The sequence below is a fragment of the Borostomias antarcticus genome (assembly GCF_949987555.1).
Source record: "Borostomias antarcticus genome assembly, chromosome: 7".
NCBI lineage: Eukaryota > Metazoa > Chordata > Actinopteri > Stomiiformes > Stomiidae > Borostomias > Borostomias antarcticus.
The window spans coordinates 1,528,281-1,551,342 of record NC_140240.1 but is presented as its reverse complement, the minus strand read 5'-3'; the positions used below and the strand labels follow the sequence as shown (position 1 = coordinate 1,551,342).

General features: G+C 46.6%; 1 protein-coding gene across 1 annotated transcript; it reads right to left on the bottom strand.

The window, feature by feature from the left end:
- Positions 1-611: 611 nt before the first annotated feature.
- LOC311311527 (transmembrane protein 198-like) lies at positions 612-21,001 on the bottom strand. Its single transcript, XM_084441268.1, has 5 exons — positions 20,531-21,001; positions 4,378-4,680; positions 3,259-3,834; positions 2,366-2,514; positions 612-2,259 (listed from the first exon to the last, which is right to left on the bottom strand). The coding sequence occupies exons 2-5, from the start codon at positions 4,547-4,549 to the stop codon at positions 2,110-2,112; spliced, it is 1,047 nt and encodes a 348-aa protein (XP_084297394.1). The 5' UTR covers positions 4,550-4,680; positions 20,531-21,001; the 3' UTR covers positions 612-2,109.
- Positions 21,002-23,062: the final 2,061 nt, after the last annotated feature.

The window sequence follows — 23,062 nt, the reverse complement described above, 5'->3', positions numbered from 1 at the left end:
TTGGCTTTACTTTACTTTTTCTTCAAGTCAAGCTCTCACATTCATATTTCAAGAGTTCTGTATTTCTATGTGTACGATTTGTAACATTGGGTGTAGTTTTTTGGGGGCAATTATGATAAGTCCATCCTAGGTAACTGGTTTTTAATTTGATAATTTGTTCACATTTTTATCATGTCGTGATATTTAGAAATGCTTTCTGTACAAACACTTTTCTATGTAGATTCATTAAAGAAGTAAATGAGTGAAACAAAAAACATTAAGAAACCTTGAATAAAAACCATTAGGAAAACTTTCATAAAAATCCTTAAGAAACCTTGAATCCTATGTGATGTAAAGTTATGATGTCATGAGGATAACTAATGAACAACAGATACTGAGAGATTAGAAACGTGAAGAGATTAGAAACTCAGAGATTTTTCATGCATACTTGTCGGCCTACTAAACTTTTGGATCTGCCTCGGCAACACCACTGCTTCGACCAATCAGGAGGAAGGAACCCCCCCTAGTTCCTCTGTGATTCCAGGCAGCTTGGCAGCTGGTGTTGCTAGGTGACCAATGGGGAAAATAGAACTGTTGCTTCAAACAAACAACTTCAAGCGCTTTAGTTTTAAACTGATTTAATGGTTTATTTTTTCCAATGTCCTATCAACATTCATGTACAGATTCAGAGTACAAGAGAGAATTGCCCTTGTAAAATTATTTAGAATACAAGAGAGAATTGCCCCTGTAAAATCCTATCAGTCAAAAATGTAGCTAACAATGAAAAAACAGTCATTTCCTTAGTAACCTACAGGATTACAGCAAATATGGCCTCTGGTGAATTTGACTTTAGCTGCTTCTCCCATGTTGTTAATCATAAAACAATACAGGAAGTAGCCCATGGACTCATGACAATGGCTACTTCATATAAACCTTTGACAATTCAAGGACCAAGTATGATTTGAATTAAACAGCCTAATATGATTATAATGTTGCTACTGCTAAATTGCCATAACACTGTGTAGTTGTGATGAAAGCAAACTTTCATTTGTTACAATTACAGTACATGTAATGTTCATTGTATTTAGGCTATGGATGGCTGCTGTTGACTTCTCAGGGGCGTGCTGTATTCAAGTGTGATCATAGCACCCGGACACCTGAATATGACATACTAAACAACACAGGAAAGCAGTTTCATGTTCACAATCAAAGGCACTGCCAATACTGGTAAATGTATCAACACACATACCTTGACCTATCAAACAAAGACTCAAGCACACACAGACAGCAAACAAAGATCAGAGAAATGCATCCATGGTTGACTTGTCCTTTAGCTAGTCCAGTCTAGTACCAGCTTTAGCTAGTCCAGTCCAGTCCTGGCTTAAGCAAGTCCAGTCCATTCCCAGCTCCAGCTCAACAACAGGCTGTGTGTGGCTCTATGCTGTCATATACTACTGGGTCATTCAAGTCTTTGTCACACGGGTCCCTCCCAATACAAAATGTGCTGTCGCTTGCGGAGGAAGCTCTAGTGATATTCATGGCCAGCGCTCAGGACTGTCATGTTATGCATCTCCTATTTCTCTCATACATACAGTATGTGTTCAATAATGATGGCACACGAGGAAGTCTATTGGCCCGACAACTACAACATATTCTCCTACTTATTTGATTTTGCTTGCTTGAAAACCCCACTGGCCCTTCGGGTGGCGCCCTCCTATTCCCTGGCAGAATTGGACTTCAGACTTTTCACATGGAGCTGCCACTGACCAGGACAGACACAACACAGGGAGAGGCCAGTCTATTGACACAGTGGTTAAAGCACACATCAGACAGGGGGGAGATGTGTGTCCCTTCACCCCCGCTTCTCAAGGAGCAGCACACAGAAGCGTCGACCTCCCATCCAGACATCCAGCATAGACACACACACCCGGCTCTTCGCTTGGACCACGTTTTTAAGGCTCTTCTTCAGCTTGGCGGAAGGTTCTTCAAGGTTCCGTTGACTCTCACATTGTCTAATATGGATGTTCGCCGGGCGAGAGCAAAGGCCTCAGAGTCTAGAGAGTCAAGGACGACACGTAGTGAGGATATTGGGGGGGGAGGGCGGTCCCTGTTCCAGTGTCTCCGCCTCCCTCAGACCCTGACGACAGGCGTGGTGGCGGTGAGGGGAACGGTGGAGCCGGTCTCGTAGTCAAAGTCGATCAGGGTGTGGTTGGCGGTGCCCAGGCTGCTGAGGGAGGTGCCGGTGCCCATCTGCCTGTCCCTCAAACTCTGCAGGTAGCTCTGAGAAAACAGGATGGACCTATTAGCATTTGCCTTCACAATAGCACAGACAACATGATATTGATTTGAGGAAAGGTCAGTAGCGTAGGGGGCGTGCGAGACTGACCGGCGCCAGCAGGTCCCCGGCGTAGCGTTTCACCGGGGTGGGCTTGCGGCGGTAGGTGGCGTCCTGACCCCCGCTCTGCTGGCGCTTCTTGGCGTCTTTCTGTCTGATCCGCATCAACTGAACTCTCTTCTGCCTGCGACTGATGATGACTGAGAGATGGAAAGAGAGGAGTCATATCTAAGTCATATCTTAGTCATATCTGAGTCATATCTCAGTCATATCTTAGTCATATCTCAGTCATATCTTAGTCATATCTCAGTCATATCTTAGTCAAATCTCAGTCATATCTGAGTCATATCTTAGTCATATCTGAGTCATATCTCAGTCATATCTTAGTCATATCTCAGTCATATCTCAGTCATATCTCAGTCATATCTGAGTCATATCTTAGTCATATCTCAGTCATATCTTAGTCATATCTTAGTCATTCCCCAGTCGCAAACAAAACATTATCAAACCATGCAGTTAAGAGAGACAAACTGTTTCCAGAGCCAGTACACTCATGTAGATGACGTCTCTTAACGGATAATAGATAACACTTGTAATGTGCTGTGTAAGGGTCTGGGGAGGTTGGGATGAGGGTATAGGAATGAGTGAGATCTTTGCTACATAACTTTTTTTGTATTCCTTCTATGTATGTAACTCTCCTACTGTGTACTATTTGCCCCATTTTAAGACTGTATATTTATTTGCCCAGGGACTGCGGGTGGAAATTAGCTGTTTTAGCTATAACCTTGTACAGTGCATCTCTCCCTATTCTATAGGGTAAATGTCTACTGTACCTTGTCCCTGTCTTAAAAATAAATAAAATCAATCAATCAATCAATGAAGTGAGTGCAACGAGACCGACAGAAGCTCCCAACAATTCTCAACTCTGTACGACTCATTCTTACCCTCGGTGTGAGAGAAGCCCTCGGCGGTCAGCTTCCACTGCACCAGGACTCCCATGAGGCTTAGCGCCGGCCAGATGCCCAGGATGACCCAGCTGTACCAGCAGAGGGGCGTGGCGGTCGCCATGCGCAGGCACTCGTACACGTGTGTGGCCAGCGTCAGCATCTCCACGAAGTAGTCCGCGCACACCGTCATGATGGCCGCCCCGAACACGGACGTGGACAGCACGGTGAAGAGCTTCTGCCACTGCAGGGTCAACACGGCGAACAGCATGCCCGTCCCCAGCAGTGTCCCCAGGGGCACCCACACCGTGGTGGGGGCGTAGAACTGCTGGACCACCAGCAGGGCGGACAGGGCGAGCAGGAGGCCGAGCAGCAGGCCGGTCATGAAGAGGCCCACGCTCCTCACCAGCATGGTGACCAGGCCGCACAGCAGGCCGATGCCCAGGCCGATGCCGGCGCTGGCCTCCACGCTCAGCTGGGTGTCCAGCACCCGCTCCTTGTGGCACAGCAGGAAGATGATGACCGACCCGAACATCAGGCCTGACAGGAACATGACCGCCTTGAAACAGCGGTAGCCTGGGAGACGAGGGGGGGGGGGGGGGGAGAGGTCACAGAGAACGAGAAGGAGGAGAAGGTTAGCTAGCTGTGGTGGTGATGGTGAACCAGGCACTGCAGCGTGGGCTGTGTTTGGCCAGTCCTCCCCTGACTAATGACTATCAGCTGGTTGGGTGTGATCAACATGTAGTACTCCATCACATTTGGGTGATGGATGCCGTCATTCTATAAACGGCAAGATGTCTTTAATTTAAATAATCAGTTGCATAACACTTCTTATAACTGCGAAATGGTTTCATGAAAGTGACTAGTAACAGACTTGAGGCAGAATCAAAGCCCCTGAGGGAAAAGGCTCATGATGCTAATACCAGTGATGTGTTTGGATGTTCTCTGTCACTCCAGAACAGACACACGATATGTTTGCATGTTCTAAAACCAGAGACACTTTGTTCTCTAGCTTTCTTGCGCAGGCTGACGTCAAGGTCTGAGGAACACCTGGCGGCCGGATCCTAACCCTAACCCGACCCTAACCCGACCCTAACCCGACCCTAACCCCAGCCTTACCGAAGAAACAGTAGATGATGCCAAATAGGAAGCACATGGAGCAGATGACGGCGGGGATGACCTCATACTTCCTCTCGATCTCCAGGCTGCAGGCGTCGACCTCGGCTATGCCCGCCCCGGGCCCCGCCCCCGGCACCGCCCCGTCAGGGACCAGCCCAGATGGGTCTGCCATGCCGGCCTGCGTCACCACAGCAGGGGGAGAAGGAGGCAGGCCGGGAGGGGGGCGTGGGGGAGCTTGGAGTTTGGGAACAGAGTCAAAGTGCTGACTGTGTTATCTGTCATCCATCGGAGCAGCTCTGGTGCCTGTAAGTGACAGAGAGGGACCTGGTTGAATCACAGATCACCAAAGTTAACATCGGACACATGCGGCACAACTTTACAACACAGAGAAAGCGTGGTGGTGAAATGACGTCAAAGTCTCAATAGATTCACAATCACTAGTATCATGTAGATGTAACTCCCCCCACAACACACGACACAGATCTCCTGCTCTCCGACCTGAGGTCAAGGTCAAGGTCAACTTTATTTATAAAGCACGTTTAAAATCAACCGAAGTTGCACCAAAGTTCTGTACAATATATAAAATAAAAGCTGAGGCTTGAAGGCCAACTGTGGTTCCTCCCTTGTCACTCTGCATGTGTGGCTGTTTGACACCTCCATGACACTTTCCTCCCATAACACAATACTCTATATGACACATACACTGGGTTTCCATGGCCACCGCCACATTCTTACACATAAACACAGCCAACCCCAGAGAGAACTTGTTTTATACACTGCTGATATAACTACACAAGGTAAAAACATATGGTTTCATGAAAAACCACCACTATAGTACAAAGACAAACAATCCATCTGTCTCTGTTCATGCCGTCACGTTTAGTTTAACCCTTTTAACCCTGAAAATACAGTGACAACATTTCAAATATTAATTGGATTTTCCCTATAATACTAGAATGCGCAGTTTCTCAGCTTTCAGCAAATGTTGGAGTGAGGATTTTTTTTGATTTGTTAGATATTTTTAAAATATTATTAACTATTTGTTAGATATTTTTAAAATGTTGCCGGTGACGTCGTATCGAAAGGGTTAACTGGGTACTGGAGACCAGTCTTAGTCTGAGACTCAAGGTCTCGGGCTGCGTTCCGAATCGCATACTTCTACTTCTTACTACCAGTACCTACTACAGCTGCCCTTAGAAAGTACGTACTTTGCAAGCAGTAGGCATCCAATTGGGACATACTACCTTGTCATAACATTGCACCTTGAAATTTGCTCACATCCGTCGCTGTCCATAACGCGACATTCGTCTATAGCTGTCACGACTCGCACATGTGACGCACATTACCGCTGCGCACAGGATTGTGGGTCAGAATAGCCAGAAAAGCCTGCTGGCTTGCATACTGCAAAATACGACCGGATGTAGGACATCCTGGTATTTTTGCCATACTGCATGTGGAATACTATGTATTGGGACATACTACATCCTGTTTTGGCATACTATATAGTAGGGTAGTATGTGATTCGGAACGCAGCCAAGGTCTCATCTCGAAATCGGCCGTATGTTTGCTCAGTCTTGTCTCAGTCAAAGAGGACTCTGGATTTTATTTCAAAACTGGTCACAAATGCAGGAATATCATTCAACTGTCTGTGCATTGACTCATTTATTTGTTAACATCATTGCTGTGACTGGATGTAAAACGTCCCACTACTGGCATTGTGCACTCGCTCTTTGCACTGTCCTGTCTCATCCCTGTCCAATGTGCCATGTTGTGCACCACGACTGAAAGCAAATTCCTAGTACATTGAAAAACTGCACGGCAATAAACTAATTCTGATTCAAATGCAACCGATAACTTGTCAGATCAATGTCAGGAGTGCCTACAGTGAATGCATGTTCAACGTTTTTTTTTTTTTTTCCAAGATATTTTTTAGGGCTTTTCAGCTTTAATGTGACAGGACAGTTTGAGAGAGACAGGAAACGTGGGAGAGAGAGAGGGGAAGACACGCGGCACAGGACCCGAGTCGGGAATCGAACCCGGGTCCGCCGCGTGAAGGACTAGCCTTCATATGGTGCGCGCCTTACCCGGTGAGCTACCGGGGCGCCCCTACATGTTCAACGTTTTATCGTAATTGTGCGCACTGGTCTGGTCCAGGTCTTGACTCAGTTTCAACCCCTCAAAGGCTTGGTCTTAACTCGATACACTCTGGTGTTGGTCATGACTTGGTCTTAACTCGATACACTCTGGTGTTGGTCATGACTTGGTCTTAACTCGATACACTCTGGTGTTGGTCATGACTTGGTCTTAACTCAATACACTCTGGTGTTGGTCATGACTTGGTCTTAACTCGATACACTCTGGTGTTGGTCATGACTTGGTCTTAACTCGATACACTCTGGTGTTGGTCATGACTTGGTCTTAACTCGATACACTCTGGTGTTGGTCATGACTTGGTCTTAACTCGATACACTCTGGTGTTGGTCATGACTTGGTCTTAACTCGATACACTCTGGTGTTGGTCATGACTTGGTCTTAACTCGATACACTCTGGTGTTGGTCATGACTTGGTCTTAACTCGATACACTCTGGTGTTGGTCATGACTTGGTCTTAACTCGATACACTCTGGTGTTGGTCATGACTTGGTCTTAACTCGATACACTCTGGTGTTGGTCATGACTTGGTCTTAACTCGATACACTCTGGTGTTGGTCATGACTTGGTCTTAACTCGATACACTCTGGTGTTGGTCATGACTTGGTCTTAACTCGATACACTCTGGTGTTGGTCATGACTTGGTCTTAACTCGATACACTCTGGTGTTGGTCATGACTTGGTCTTAACTCGATACACTCTGGTGTTGGTCATGACTTGGTCTTAACTCGATACACTCTGGTGTTGGTCATGACTTGGTCTTAACTCGATACACTCTGGTGTTGGTCATGACTTGGTCTTAACTCGATACACTCTGGTGTTGGTCATGACTTGGTCTTAACTCGATACACTCTGGTGTTGGTCATGACTTGGTCTTAACTCGATACACTCTGGTGTTGGTCATGACTTGGTCTTAACTCGATACACTCTGGTGTTGGTCATGACTTGGTCTTAACTCGATACACTCTGGTGTTGGTCATGACTTGGTCTCGGCTTAGGTGGTCACGACTACAACACTACAATTCAGTGAGCATAAGCAGAACTGATGTCACCTCAAGTTCAAGTTAAACAGGGCAAAAGTTATTGAACGTAAACAGAGCCAAGGTTATTTATCTACAGTCTACTCTATCTAATACACTGAAACTTTGCTGTGAAAATATTTGAGCTGTAACTGACAGGAGGAGTGTTGCTGCTACAGACAGCTGTGATGACCAAGGGGTTAAGTAGGCAGCCCCCAGCCTCAGTCCTCCTCCTTCCCGCCTGTCGTGGGGGGAGAGGGAGGGAGGCGCAGGCTCAGGGTGGGCTGGTCTCTCTGGAGCTGCTGGCAGGCCTCCTTTATGATCTCACCCCAGTTCTGATCCGATTACAGCTCGCTCACGTTTTCAGCTCAGGAGAAAACAGTCAGACACTGCCTGCTTTCCACATTACTCTCCCCCTTTCCTCCCTCTGTCTCCTTCTCTCCCCCTTTCCTCTCTCTGTCCCCCTTCCCTCCCTCTGTCTCTTTCTCTCCCCCTTTCCTCCTTCTCTCCCCCTTTCCTCCCTCTGTCCCTTTCTCTCCCCCTTTCCTCCTTCTATCCCTCTTCCCTCCCTCTGTCCCTTTCTCTCCCCCTTTCCTCCCTCTGTCCCTTTCTCTCCCCCTTCCCTCCTTCTATCCCTCTTCCCTCCCTCTGTCCCTTTCTCTCCCCCTTTCCTCCCTCTGTCCCTCTTTCTCTCCCTCTTCCCTCCCTCTGTCCCTCTTTCTCTCCCTCTTCCCTCCCTCTGTCCCTCTTTCTCTCCCTCTTCCCTCCCTCTGTCCCCCTTTCCTCCCTCTGTCCCTTTCTCTCCCTCTTCCCTCCCTCTGTCCCTCTTTCTCTCCCCCCTTCCTCTTTCTCTCCCCCTTTCCTCCCTCTGTCCCTCTTTCTCCTCATCTGCCTCTCCTTAGCTATTATCTCCCATTCTGAACCCACCCCTTTTTTCTCTGTCTAGAGGCCATTTAAGATCTCTCTCTCTCTCTCTCTCTCTCTCCCTCCCTCCCTCTCTCAGACAGAGGCTATACATTATGACCTGCCCATGACTTGACATGGAAAGAATGAGGGCCCTTTGGAAAGTGTCTTTCCAGAGACGAGTAGAAGTCTCAGCGCAGAGTTCATCCAGTGTCTGCCTCTGTCTCCTCCTGACTGCCTCTGTCTCCTCCTGACCGTCCTGTCTGTTCTGACCGTTCTGACCGTCCTGTCTGCCTCTGTCTCCTCCTGACTGTTCTGTCTGTTCTGTCTCCTCCTGACTGTCCTGTCTGTTCTGACCGTCCTGTTCTGTCTGTTCTGTCTGTTCTGTTCTGTTCTGTCCGTCCTGTCTGTCTGTCCGTTCTGACAGCTCTGTCTGTTGTCTGTCTGTCTCTGTCTGTTCTGTCTGTCCTGTCTGTCTGTCCGTTCTGACAGCTCTGTCTGTTCTGTCTGTCTGTTCTGTCTGTTCTGTCTGTCTGTCCTGTCTGTTCTGTCTGTTCTCTGTCCTGTCTGTTCTGTCTGTTCTATCTTCCTTGTTTTCTAAAGGCCAGAGACACAACTCAAGACCAGTGATCGTGCTAGTGAGGGTGTGAGGGTCCCAGTGGGTCTTCAGGCCTGTTCCTTCCTTCTGACTATGACTAAGAGGCAAACCAGGATATGCTTTAGAAAAAGCTGTAATATAATACATTTACAAATACAATAAATGAGCAGTATCACATATTTTGGAAAGTATGACAACATTTCTCCTTGGGGCCATTAGCATTTCTTTCATCGTGTTCCATTCTAGCTAGATGACGTGAAGATTTTCATGATCTTTCTTCACCCTGCATGATTACTAGCATGAACAAGTAAAATGGCGAACACTGAATCAAAACCATAAAGACAAGCATTTTTCTGACTATTCACAAATTAAAAGACAATTGCAAGCTACAAAAATACTGATTTAAGTTTCCCCAAAACAGCCAACTCAAAACATGACTAACCATGCACACAGCTCTCAAACCTGTGGTTGGAAAGGTTAAATGTAATAACTATAACTAGAAACGCTATCCGAGAAGATTTAAAACACAATTGTCTGGGTATTTCACATTCAAATTCATGCAAACACAACCTCGAGCACCCACACACACACATACGCATACGCACACACACACACACACACCCCCCGGCTCTCCCACGTCCGTGTGTCTGTCCCCACAGAGTCCCTCTGAGTCACAATGCTGGCCAGTGTGTGAGGGGCCTGGGGTGCGTGCCTCACTGGGAGAATGGAGCCATTATGGGGCGGCACAAAGGCTCCGAGGCCCCGGCTATGACCTCTACTGGCCCCCGCCGCAAAGCATGCTGGGAGAAATGGACGCACCATAACAGAGATTGAGAAAACCAAGGAAGTAGGAGGGGCTGCATGTGTTTGACAGATGGGGGTGACCTGTACTATACTAGGTAGGATAACCATGGTGTGACATCATTCCTTGTTTTGTCCGACGGGCTCTTGGGAGTCCATAACCTCCTCTTGCTCTCCGGTTCTAGCTTTAGAATGTTCCCCTGAGCGGTTCTAGCTTCAGAACGTTCCCTGAGCGGTTCTAGCTTCAGAACGTTCCCTGTGCGGTTCTAGCTTTAGAATGTCCCCTTGAGCGGTTCTAGCTTTAGAACGTCCCCTGAGTGACCCTGGTTCAGATGGACGAACACATGCATGGGGCCGGGTGGGCGGTGGAGAGCTCAAGCTTCAACAGCTGAAGGACAAGCATGGCCGCGCCCAGTTTCCATACATAGCTAATTCGGGTGTGTTTAATCAAGGATGATGGGGGGTGGGGGAGTGGGAGTGCCAAGGATTCCAAGGGTGCTCTGGCTTGAAGACAGGGGCAGCTGAGAACCCCCAAGTGCCCAACTTTATTGGCCAGTTGTTATTGGCCAGCCTGCTTGGCCCAGGTGGGGCCGACTGCGCCAGAGTCTCTCCCTGCCTGGGAATGATGTCCAGCCGCCAGTACAGCTGCAGCCGTGACAAATCCCTTCATCCACGTTGCCCCAAGGCCAAACACCCTGACCAGCTCACAGATGGGCAACAAATCAAATCAAGTTTTATTCATCACATGCACCATCATAGTCATGTTGTTTACCACTAGTTCCTAAGTGTGCTCAACAAACAACGTTTGAAAAGTAGAGTAAAAAGTAAGGTACAAAAAATAATAATGCCCAAATATAAAGATCAAATCCAAAATATATACTGTACAAGTGTGAAGGTGTCGGGTCCATCCGACACTGAGGAACGAAGACAGTCTAGAATGTTCCTCCATCGCTCCCTTCATATGACCTACTAACAGATCTGTACACACGTAGCATTAACAGGACATCACACTACTGCTCTGTCCCTACTGCTCCCTGATCTTCAACCTCTGACCCCTAACCTTTGATTCTGCTTCCCCCTCCCGGCTCACGGACGGGAAGTGGTGGCCCAGAGGAGGAAGTGCTGTGAAGCAGGCGGGTCTGGAAGTGAAAGGAAGCAGAACAGGAAGTGGAGTGTTGGATTTGGAAAGTCAACATGGAGACACTTATCTGGTTGAATCCAGTAGACGAGCGACACGTTGTTGTTGACTCTGGAAGCCAACAACAACCTTTGGAGTTTTGTGGTCAATCATTTCATGACAAAGAAATGCAATGACACACTCCTTCTTCCATGTTCCATAACATGAGATCATGAGATCGGAACTAATAAAAATGAATCCAAATCTAAATCATATCTAGAGATGTAACGGTGACCAAAATTATCACGGTTATCAGTATTATTGCGATATTGTAAAATGTGCTGAAAATGTTCTACAACTACCCATACGCACACTGTAATACTTTCAAGTTTTATATTGAAAACCACAAATAAAATTAGCAGTACTATGCACTTTTTTTTGCATTAACATTAAAATAATACATCTTTGAGACTGTTGCTATGATGCTGGACAGTATTTACAGTGAGTTTTGGGGAAAAGTGCCCAAAACCTTTTGTTGGGAAAAAATGTTGTAGACTATGTCAGTCGACCAAGATTTTCTTTAGTTGTTTATTTGATGTGTGCATTATTCACTCTGTGATGCTGTAAATGAGGATCTCAGTGTCCTTTCAAGTTTAAATAAAGGTTTGAATGAATGAATGAATAGTTGAAGACAGCCCTTAACTATTTCATTCATATTAAAATGATCAAAATATAATTGTTCCTTTGTGAGAATTGTGAAACTTCCAGTGGCGCCTGAAATCTAGTGTTTGGTGTCTTTCGCCCGACTGACCTACCTGGTAATGTAACGGCTTCTGTTCACAACACACCCTCCCCGACAGATCCCAGGGAATTATACCAGGTCTTGACACAGGAAATTGGCTGTGCAGATTTCCCATGAATCCCCATTCATACATGCCCCCTAACAGGTAGAGATTAATGTGTGAATTGGGTTGTGTCTAATTGTAGTTTGTACTGAGAACATGAAGATCCTGGTTAATTTGACTGGGAAACGAGGGCAGGAAACTGGGTTGTGATTCAGTATCAGAGGCACGCGAGGTAATGAGATGCTCCTGGGATCTGACAGCTTGACAGAGGAGCATTGAGAACGCCTGCCGGCTCCATAGTCCCGCCTTTCATCTACATCAAGGCAGAGAATGGAGGGATCTATAGGAAAATGAACACTATGGCTGTGCGCCATTGTTATAGATCCATCTTAATTTTTATCATGAGTAGACTACAGTGGAAATACCACACCTACAGTATGATATCATCTTGTTAATGACCCTGTCGATGTTTGACTATGATCAGGACTGAGTTTCCCAGAGGCATCGTAGCGCTATGATGAACGCCATAGCTTACGATGAACGTAGCGCTACGATGCCTCTGGGAAACTCAGCCCAGAACAATTATGGTGCAATACCAGTGAAAAAAGGAAAATAATCTCTAATTGGAGATAAATCTACAATGTCCCTCCATTCCCTCTCTCCATCTCTTCTCTTCTAAATGTCTTACAAATGTCTCTCCGACAACACTGGCTCTCAAACAACACTTTGTTCCAGGAAGTGAATGAGGCGAAAGGGGGACCTGATTTTGGCGAGCCGCGTTGCGCCCCTCCTCCGGCCTCCAGCCTCCATTCAGCTGGGCTCGGACCAACAAGAGCACAGAGCAGCTCTCCCTAAGAAAGTCCCCACTGTTATACCAGGCACGCCAAAGACTGGGAGGCAGAGAGAGAGAGAGAGAGAGAGAGAGAGAGAGAGACATAGAGAGAGAGAGAGAGAGAGAGAGAGAGAGAGAGAGATAGAGAAAAACAGAGAGAGAGAGAAAAAGAGAGATAGAGAGAGAGATAGAGAGAGAGAAAGAGAAAAAGAGAGAGAGAGAGATAGAGAGAGAGAGAGAGATAGAGAGAGGGAGAGAGAGGTTTAGAGAGAGAGAGAGAAAGAGAAAAACAGAGAGAGAGAGAGAGATAGAGAGAGAGATGGCAGTACCCTTCTGCGTGGTAATTACAGGCTGAGAATGTATTGAAAGTGAGGGGGCAACATCTTACTAGCAACTAGCGGATCTTGCACTGACATGCACTCAGAACAGCATAGACATATACTTACAAACCATACAACACACACAGGTTAAATAACGGTTACATTAAAAAATAAAACACACAAGGCTCAGCCTCTGCTGCTCGTGTTCGGTGTTAAATACTAAGAAAGTCACAATAGTCTGGAAATTACTCAGAAAAACATTGTACTAAGCTGAAGCTTATGCTAATTATGTAAATTGTTTTCAGTGTGTCACTTAATACTCCTTCACAGGCCACTGTAAAACTGTCAAACAGTCTTCCAGCATAGAACAAGAGCGTTTGGCTATGATCCCTCCCCCACACCAGGCCAAAGCAGGACACAACACAATATATCAATTTCTCTACCTTGAAAGCGCACCTGTGGAAACCAGCTTAGAGGTCAAACACTTGCATGGCTGAGATCCAGGAAGAATACTACTATTCCACACATTGTCATATACAGTACATAGACAAATAGATTGTATAGGCCTTTCAAAGCGTACTTTTTTGAGTTTTTATCAGTCTCCCTTACTTCCTGTCCTCACTAAAGCCGTTCAACTCAGCCGGCCTTTGAGAGAAGACCAGAACAATGGAGGCCTTTCAAGTCAGATTGTAGAGCTGCTTACGAAAAAGGCGGAGAACAAAACTTACAGTAAGTAAAAGAACAGAGACACAATGAGAGGCTTTTTCAAGAGGCAGGGTCACATGTAAGAGACACACACACACACACACTCTCACACACACTGACACACACACACTGTATCAACAAATGGAGCAGACCCACACAAGCACCCACCCAGGCGTGTAAATATACTAATTTGAATCTACACACACTCAAACAATGATCTATCCATGCACACCATCAAGCCACATGTATAAAAATGTCAATGCCTTTTTCCGAAAGTTCTCTCCATAATGGCAGTGGGTTGTTCAACACAAACAATAAAATAGGCTGAAATAATACTATGTGATTATTTGCACTGTAAATGTACCGACCACGTATAAACATTAGTGTATGTGATGTGAACATAGCTTGGGGCTTTGTGAAAGCCAACCATTAGCTGGAGAGTAAAAGCCCACTTTTTCAATAATACAGCAGGCTGGGCTACCGAGCCAACCTGGGGACATGCTGATATAAGCATGATGTGAGGGTGTGTTATTATGAAAACAGAAATGAAACGGTGTGTAACCTTGTCATACTGAGTGTAGAGTCTAACTCACCACCAGACGCTGTGCTGAGCAGACCACATTCATCGACCTCACAAAGGCCTTTGGTTCTGTGAACCCGACTGCCCTCTTGTGTGTCCTCTCCATGATTGGATGCCCAGACAAGTATCACAAGATCCTGCATCTCCTGCACGACGACATGACTGCAAAACAGTCATGTCCTCGTGCAGGAGCAGCGGCGCCGCTGAAACAGACGCCTTCAGAGTGGACGCTGGTGTCCAGCAGGGATTCATCATTGCACCAAACCCTGTTTGCGATCTTCATCGCAGCCATCCTCCACCTCACCTTCCAAAACCTACCTAGCGAGTCCAACTCATGTACAGGACTGATGGCAGGCTCAACCTTAACAAGTTTAAGGTAAAGAGCAAGACGCACACCTCCACCATCATGGAGCTTCAGTACTCAGATGACAATGCCCTAGTTGCTCACTCTGAATCGGACCTCCAGAGCATCTTGGATGTCTTTGCTAGAGCTTATCGGCTCCTGGGGCTTGAGCTAAACATCAAGAAGACCCTAGCCCAACCAGCACCAGATGTACCCTCCCAAACCCCCACAATTTATGTAGATAACAGCGCCTTGGAGAATGTGGATCACTTGGCCTACCTTGGCAGTCTTCTCTCCACAAGAGCGGCCATTGATGACGAGACTCACCACTGTATAGGATGTGCCAGTGGGGCTTTTGCTAAGCTGAGGAAGAGTGCGTGGAAATGAGGACATCCAGACCAAGACAAAGCTCCTAGTCTATCAAGTGGTAGTTCTGCTGTCTGCTCTATAGGGCCTCTACAGCCGCCTGAAGACCAACAAATGACCAGATCCATCAACAGGAGGACAATCGAACTCAGAGAACTTAGAGTGATCGCCGATGATGATGGCTACTGGACAGTGTGGGGGACTTTGTAGTAAATATGCTGCTACAGCAGAGGGTTATAGTAGACTGTATTATCCTGTAATACTATAGAACTTACTTACTTACTTACTTACTTACTTACTTACTTACTTACTTACTTACTTACTTACTTACTATAGAATGTGGGGGGAGTAATTTACAGTAGTTAAACTACAGCCTGGTGGATGGCAGTAGGCAGAGTAGCATGCACTCTAGGGAGGGGCAGTTGAGGCTTTGGCTGTGCAGTATTTTCTGCCAGGGCGTGTAGTGTGTGTTAGCTGTGTCTGTGTGTATTCTGTCAGGGTGTGTAGTGTGTGTTAGCTGTGTCTGTGTGTATTCTGCCAGGGTGTGTAGTGTGTGTTAGCCGTGTCTGTGTGTATTCTGTCAGGGTGTGTAGTGTGTGTTAGCTGTGTCTGTGTGTATTCTGCCAGGGTGTGTAATGTGTGTTAGCTGTATCTGTGTGTATTCTGTCAGGGCGTGTAGTGTGTGTTAGCTGTGTCTGTGTGTATTCTGTCAGGGCGTGTAGTGTGTGTTAGCTGTGTCTGTGTGTATTCTGTCAGGGTGTGTAGTGTGTGTTAGCTGTGTCTGTGTGTATTCTGTCAGGGTGTGTAGTGTGTGTTAGCTGTATCTGTGTGTATTCTGTCAGGGTGTGTAGTGTGTGTTAGCTGTGTCTGTGTGTATTCTGTCAGGGTGTGTAGTGTGTGTTAGCTGTGTCTGTGTGTATTCTGTCAGGGTGTGTAGTGTGTGTTAGCTGTGTCTATTCTGTCAGGGCGTGTAGTGTGTGTTAGCTGTGTCTGTGTGTATTCTGTCAGGGCGTGTAGTGTGTGTTAGCTGTGTCTGTGTGTATTCTGTCAGGGTGTGTAGTGTGTGTTAGCTGTGTCTGTGTGTATTCTGTCAGGGTGTGTAGTGTGTGTTAGCTGTGTCTGTGTGTATTCTGTCAGGGTGTGTAGTGTGTGTTAGCTGTGTCTGTGTGTATTCTGTCAGGGTGTGTAGTGTGTGTTAGCTGTGTCTGTGTGTATTCTGTCAGGGTGTGTAGTGTGTGTTAGCTGTGTCTGTGTGTATTCTGCCAGGGCGTGTAGTGTGTGTTAGCTGTGTCTGTGTGTATTCTGTCAGGGTGTGTAGTGTGTGTTAGCTGTGTCTGTGTGTATTCTGCCAGGGTGTGTAGTGTGTGTTAGCTGTGTCTGTGTGTATTCTGTCAGGGTGTGTAGTGTGTGTTAGCTGTGTCTGTGTGTATTCTGCCAGGGTGTGTAGTGTGTGTTAGCTGTGTCTGTGTGTATTCTGTCAGGGTGTGTAGTGTGTGTTAGCTGTGTCTGTGTGTATTCTGCCAGGGTGTGTAATGTGTGTTAGCTGTGTCTGTGTGTATTCTGTCAGGGTGTGTAGCGTGTGTTAGCTGTGTCTGTGTGTATTCTGTCAGGGCGTGTAGTGTGTGTTAGCTGTGTCTGTGTGTATTCTGTTCTGTCAGGGTGTGTAGTTTGTGTTAGCTGTGTGTATTCTGTCAGGGCGTGTAGTTTGTGTAAGCTGTGTGTATTCTGTCAGTGTGTGTATTGGGCTAGCTGTGTGTATTACAGTATGTGGGGAGGTACAGTAATAGAGGGTGTGGTTGCGCGGGGGGCGGGGCTGTGACCCCACACAGTGCGTCTGTTTGTATCTTTGGCACTTCCAAGTCAGGTCTGTCATTTACAGCAGCCCAGAGCAGTTATTTAGCCCAACGTCTGTCTGTCTGGTGCCAGTGTATAATTGCAACTCCAAAAGGGCTCTCCCCATCCCAAAATACCACATGGATCCTTCCTCAAGAACTAGTTTTCCAAAGACATCTTCTAAGCCAAAATAACTACATTATGACCCTACGTTTAGTGCACTATCTAGTCTATAAATGGGTGTAAACACAACCCTAGAAACCACTGCTACTTCTCTTGGCTGTACTTACTTCTTACTGTACTTGCTTTACTAACTCGGTGGGGCGGCTGTAGCTCAGTTGGTAGAGCGGGTCGTTCAGTGATCGAAGGGTCAGTGGTTCGAATCCCAGCTCCGACTGTCCACATGTCGAAGTGTCCTTGAGCAAGACACCTAACCCCAAATTGCTCCCAATGAGCAGGTTAGCACCTTGCATGGCAGCTACCGCCATTGGTGTGTGAGTGTGTGTGTGAATGGGTGAATGAGAGGCCATTGTAAAGCGCTTTGAGTGCCGCTAAGGTGGAAAAGCGCTATATAAGTGCAGTCCATTTACCATTACTACAGGAGGGCTCAGATAAACCCAGATAAACTGTAACCCATCACCCATCGTACATTAGCTTCTTCGCTCATTCAGCCGAGCCCACAACAAGCATCTTCCTCAGCCAACAAGCTGGAAACAGAGTCCGTTTACAGGACCGCTGGACTTTGGTGCTCAATTGTGGTAGATTTTAGTGAGGTGAGTGTAGAAATACGCTGGTCCAGAGCTGGGTCTATACAGTAGAAATACGCTGGTCCAGAGCTGGGTCTATACAGTAGAAATACGCTGGTCCAGAGCTGGGTCTATACACACTGGTCCAGAGCTGGGTCTATACAGTAGAAATACGCTGGTCCAGAGCTGGGTCTATACAGTAGAAATACGCTGGTCCAGAGCTGGACCTATGATCCAGTGCTGGGCCTATCCAGTCTATCCATTGGTCCAGAGCTGGGCCTGCTATCTAGCTACTTAGCTAACTTGAATGCCAGCATGACCATTTATTTTAGTAATACAGGGAACCACTGGAGAGGCTAAAGGGCTAAAGAGCCCCATTTGGCCCCAGAGCAGCAGGTTCAGACCCCGACCCTGGGAGGAGCAGCACTGTATTGTACAGTATGAACTATTCATTTTGGTAATTAATAATAACCCAGTAGAAATATAGCCTAATCAAAAACACAGTACTACTGTGAGTCAATCAGTTCTCCGACCAAATCAACCCTTCGTGCATGAGGGCATCATCTCACACCACACAACATTCATCACTGATTAGAAAGATTCCCGCCTGACCTCAGTGCCTTGTCTTCCCTTGAGGTCATTCAAATAACTGGATGTGAATCCAGGGAGGGTTAAAGTGGGGATCCAGGTTAATCCCAGTCACCCCCAGCGACTCCGGGAGAACAGCAGGGGGCGTGACGAGTGGCCAGATCCAGACGGAATGCTAATCTTTTAAGGTTTCAAAGGTTGGAGACTTGGATCAAATTAGTGCGCTGTGTGACAGGATATTGCTGTATTATGTATGGCTGCACTTTAAAACAGAGGTAGACATCTTTTCAGCAACTCAGACCAGCCAACAGACTCCTCAGACCAGCCTAGAGACTCCTCAGACCAGTCTACAGACTCCTCAGACATACCTCAGACCAGCAGACTCCTCCGACCAGCCTACAGACTCCTCCGACCAGCCTACAGACTCCTCAGACCAGCCTACAGACTCCTCAGACCAGCCTACAGACTCCTCAGACCAGCCTACAGACTCCTCAGACCTACCTCAGACCAGCAGACTCCTCCGACCAGCCTACAGACTCCTCAGACCAGCCTACAGACTCCTCAGACCTACCCCAGACCAGCCTACAGACTCCTCAGACCAGCCTACAGACTCCTCAGACCAGCCTACAGACTCCCCAGACCAGCCAACAGACTCCTCAGACCTACCCAAGACCAGTCTACAGACTCCTCAGACCAGCTTACAGACCTCTCAGACCAGCCTACAGACTCCTCAGACATACCTCAGACCAGCTTACAGACCTCTCAGACCAGCCTACAGACTCCTCGACATACCTCAGACCAGCTTACAGACCTCTCAGACCAGCCTACAGACACCTCAGACATACCTCAGACCAGCTTACAGACCTCTCAGACCAGCCTACAGACTCCTCGACATACCTCAGACCAGCAGACTCCTCAGACCAGCGTACAGACTCCTCAGACCAGCCTACAGGCTCCTCAGACCAGCCTACAGACTCCTCAGACCAGCTTACAGACCTCTCAGACCAGCCTACAGACACCTCAGACATACCTCAGACCAGCTTACAGACCTCTCAGACCAGCCTACAGACTCCTCGACATACCTCAGACCAGCAGACTCCTCAGACCAGCGTACAGACTCCTCAGACCAGCCTACAGGCTCCTCAGACCAGCCTACAGACTCCTCAGACATACCTCAGACCAGCAGACTCCTCAGACCAGCCTACAGGCCAGAGAGATGAGAGCCTCAGTGCTAATTGAAAGTTGACAGTGAAAAACAACATGTGTTCTCTAGCATGCCGTAAACGACTAGCGGTTGGGTAACACACACCATAGTATTTAACCCAGCGTACGCTTTCCCCCTCTCTCGTCTGCCTCCTGCTCTCGCTTGATCCTCTTTCCCAGGGTGGTTGAAGCAAAGCCATCTGGCCCAGACTGACTCCTGGGAGGGGGACTAAAATGTTGGGGGGGGTGAAACTAGAGACTGAATGTGACTTCCCTGCCACAGCGAGGGAAGGAGGCTATCATTACACCCTCCTAAAGCAAGGCACACCCCTACCGCTGAGCACACTGGCCACGGGGCCAAGGCTCCTTCATGTTCCACTACCGAGGTGGAAATAAAACAATACTAGCCTACTAGTGAGGACTGAGTAGACTAGTGAGAAGTGAGGTGAGATGGTGATGCTTGTTAAACAGTGGATGTACAGTATGTAGCACCCGGCTTGACAACTCTCTTCATTAAAGATGGGGGCATGCCAGGCCATGTTAGCTGTGGTAAAGGGTAGCTATCAAGCAATGCCGGGCTATTTTTCATACAAACAAAAACATCTTAAATTGCCCATAATATTTACAGTAATTCAGATTAAACATACTAATTAACTTTGAAACAAGCATCAACAGCTCTTAGAGCCTACTCACTTTTCTTTAAAACTCCTCAATTTGAACAGGGAGACCTGTCATTCTGGATAAAGATGAGGGATGGATGGGGAAATCTAACTCACACTTATTAAAGTTGGCTACAAATGCTAGGAAGGTAAAACCATTGCAAACATGCTTGGTATCATCAGAATTCCTCAGATAATTAAATTATTCAAGAATCAAATGGCAAGGCTGCTACAGTATCATACTTCAAAATACTATGGTATAAAGAGGAAATGTGCCCTTAACTCCTTTCCATACCAGGTCAATCTGGCGGATAAGCAATTTATTAGAATGTTAGAATGTTCAGAATAAAATAATTAGGCCAATTAAGATCAGAATTCGAACATTTAACCAATCACGCGTCAGAGGAGCCTTGGTCTACGTAACTATGTCAATAAGATCAGGACAGGCCGTCTAGTAAACATCTACTGTACATTTTCAGAACTAGTAGCAATCACATCACCACGAATTAACCACGAGAACGAGAAAACCCTTCAGTCAACTTACCGATGTTGTGTTGTTGACGTTGTGTTTTCCGTAAGAAATGAAGCACGAAAGAGCGGAAAACAGCTTGATAAAGCAACAATAAAAAACGTATACTTGTTTAAAAAATATCGCCTATGCTTGATGGACTAGACTTGTAACTCGGCAAGGCTTGTTTGCTCTCCTTTCTCCAGTTATGAGTCAAAAAGTAGTCGGTCAAATCCTTCCGGAACGGAGAAACGCTATTCTGCTTGCAGATAGGTTGTTAATGTTTATTCATAATGACTGCATAGTAGAATAATTAGTCAGTTAGAGATCTAGTCACGACTGGAAAAGTTCTCCAGCCACCGACCCCTCTCTCTCCCCCTCTGCTTCACACCCCCTCTCTGCTGTGGATTCAGCCCAGATAAGCTACGGGTTCTTCCTCGAGTTTAGCATTTAACGTAATAGTTAAATACTTGGAAGTATTTCTTCCGTGAGAGGACCCCTTTCTCTACCCGATCTCCCTTCCAACGTCCAGCCAACAGCTGAAAACGCTTGACATGATAGCCGACCGACCATCTGTTATTGCCGGTTGCATTCAAATGTTGGAGAGGGGAGGGGGAGGTAGCCTACAGTTGGGTATGTTGGAGACAGCAAAGATCATGAAAATTGCAAGAACACTGATAAAAAATCCAACCAATATCTTCTGATAAGTTTATTACTGTCAGGTTTTGAGCACTTTGTTGATTTGTTTGATGACCATGTAGGCCTGTTGGTAAATTATTTATTTTGTGTGTGTGTGTGTGTGTGTGTGTGTGTGTGTGTGTGTGTGTGTGTGTGTGTGTGTGTGTGTGTGTGTGTGTGTGTGTGTTTTCAATGGAGATGTAGCCTACTCTCTAGTCTACCCCTTCTGATGGGGTAATTTGAACAGTAACGTCCCCCACCAAATAAATGTGGGACTAGTGGATGGGACCAACACAAGGAATGAGGTCACACTGGAAACTAGTGCTTGCTTGGTTTGTCAAACCCAACATAGACTTTCCCTCACCCCCAGCACAGGGTCACCGCCATGTTTGAATCATACTTCTCATTTGACTTTTCTCCTGTGGGTGTCATCATCTGCCACGACTGACGGGCAGCAGGGCCAGACCTGGTCTCTCCTGAGGAAGACTTGCTGTAGTCTGTAGGCTAGTAGGCTACACATGGCCAAGGTGATGAAGCATTCCTGTAGCCTGTAGTACACATGGCGCATTGCTGTAGTCTGTAGTACACATGTGGGTATTTGGAGATTTGATGTTTATGAGCCATTCTGTTTGAAAGGAGGTACAAAGGCTTTGAACTTCCCCATAAAACGTCTGTTTCATGACTGGGAGGAAAGAGTACGCCTGAGAAGCATTGAGTAAACCCTAACCCTAAATGAGCCCTTCGTTGAGCAACAGAAACCTTGAACATCTACTCCTTAAATGAGCACGGCTGGAAAATTAACTGCACAATATGTCCTCCTCTGTGTCCCAACTGCCATGGCTTTTTTCCATGACCTGAAATTCTCCACACCATCTCTTTTTGCCATCATCAGCATCAGTGATATATCAGTGGCACACAGATATCAGTGATGTTTGTGTTTATACAAGCCCAGGCCACTCCCGTGCCTCTCCCTCTCTCCTATCCCCGACTGGGTCTGTGGGATATGGGGCTGACCGGATGCTGGTGACAGGAAGTGGCTAACGTGGTCCAGATGTGGGGACTGTCAGGGGGACCACCCCCACCATAGCAGGAAGAGGTGGGAGGCCGCTTGCTTTGATCGTAAACAGACTGGGATCCCCTCAACCTGCCCCCTTTCATTTCTTCTGCTGAGTTTGGTGAGGGGCAGCGAGAGCGTCTGGGTACTCAGATTAGGTGAGGGGTAATCAGGTTGGTAGAGAGGAAAATGAGAGCAATTATATTACAATCATTTATAAATTCAGCAAGATATAAATACAAAATAGAAGCATTTATAAATGAGACAAACATTTGTCCGGTAGCCTAAAAAAATTTACATTTCACTTTACATTTAAACGTCCATACAATCACATCTACCTCCTTATAAGAATTCTGCCAACAACTTACAATTTTGATAATTCACTGTGAAGAAAGGCCTGATGTGCCCCCTTGTGGTGAAAAGGCATTATTGCATAATTTTGGATCACACCGTTACTGTGACTTGAGATGGGCTTCGTTCCATTTCTCTATTCACTGTAGTTAGACTGGGCAGCATCCATGTTCAATTGTGTAACTAAAAATCATTGCACACGAATAGCTGTCAATCTGAGGATTCATTGTTAAATTAAATTACAAAGAAACAATGTGTTTGTAAACTGAAATGTCGTTATAGATCTGCAGCTTTCACTCAATGTAGCCTCTAGCAAGTCATTGGGTGTCTTGAGGCTAGCCTTGTGAGACCATCCTGATCTCAAGCTCACATAGTTTCTCTCCACAAATTAGTCTGGCCTTCCTCGTATCTACATACATTTTCAGAAATTACAAGGTGACCGGGCCAATCCATTTAATACATAGAAAATTAGCATCACAGCTAGT

What these genes read in the sequence shown, in the direction of transcription:
- LOC311311527 (XM_084441268.1), bottom strand. Translation starts at nt 4,549, where the DNA reads ATGGCAGACCCATCTGGGCTGGTCCCTGACGGGGCGGTGCCGGGGGCG. An exon ending in GGGCTTCTCTCACACCGAGG is followed by an intron (nt 2,515 to 3,258) that starts GTAAGAATGAGT and finishes TCCATCTCTCAG; the next exon opens with TCATCATCAGTCGCAGGCAG. An exon ending in CCGGGGACCTGCTGGCGCCG is followed by an intron (nt 2,260 to 2,365) that starts GTCAGTCTCGCA and finishes CTGTTTTCTCAG; the next exon opens with AGCTACCTGCAGAGTTTGAG.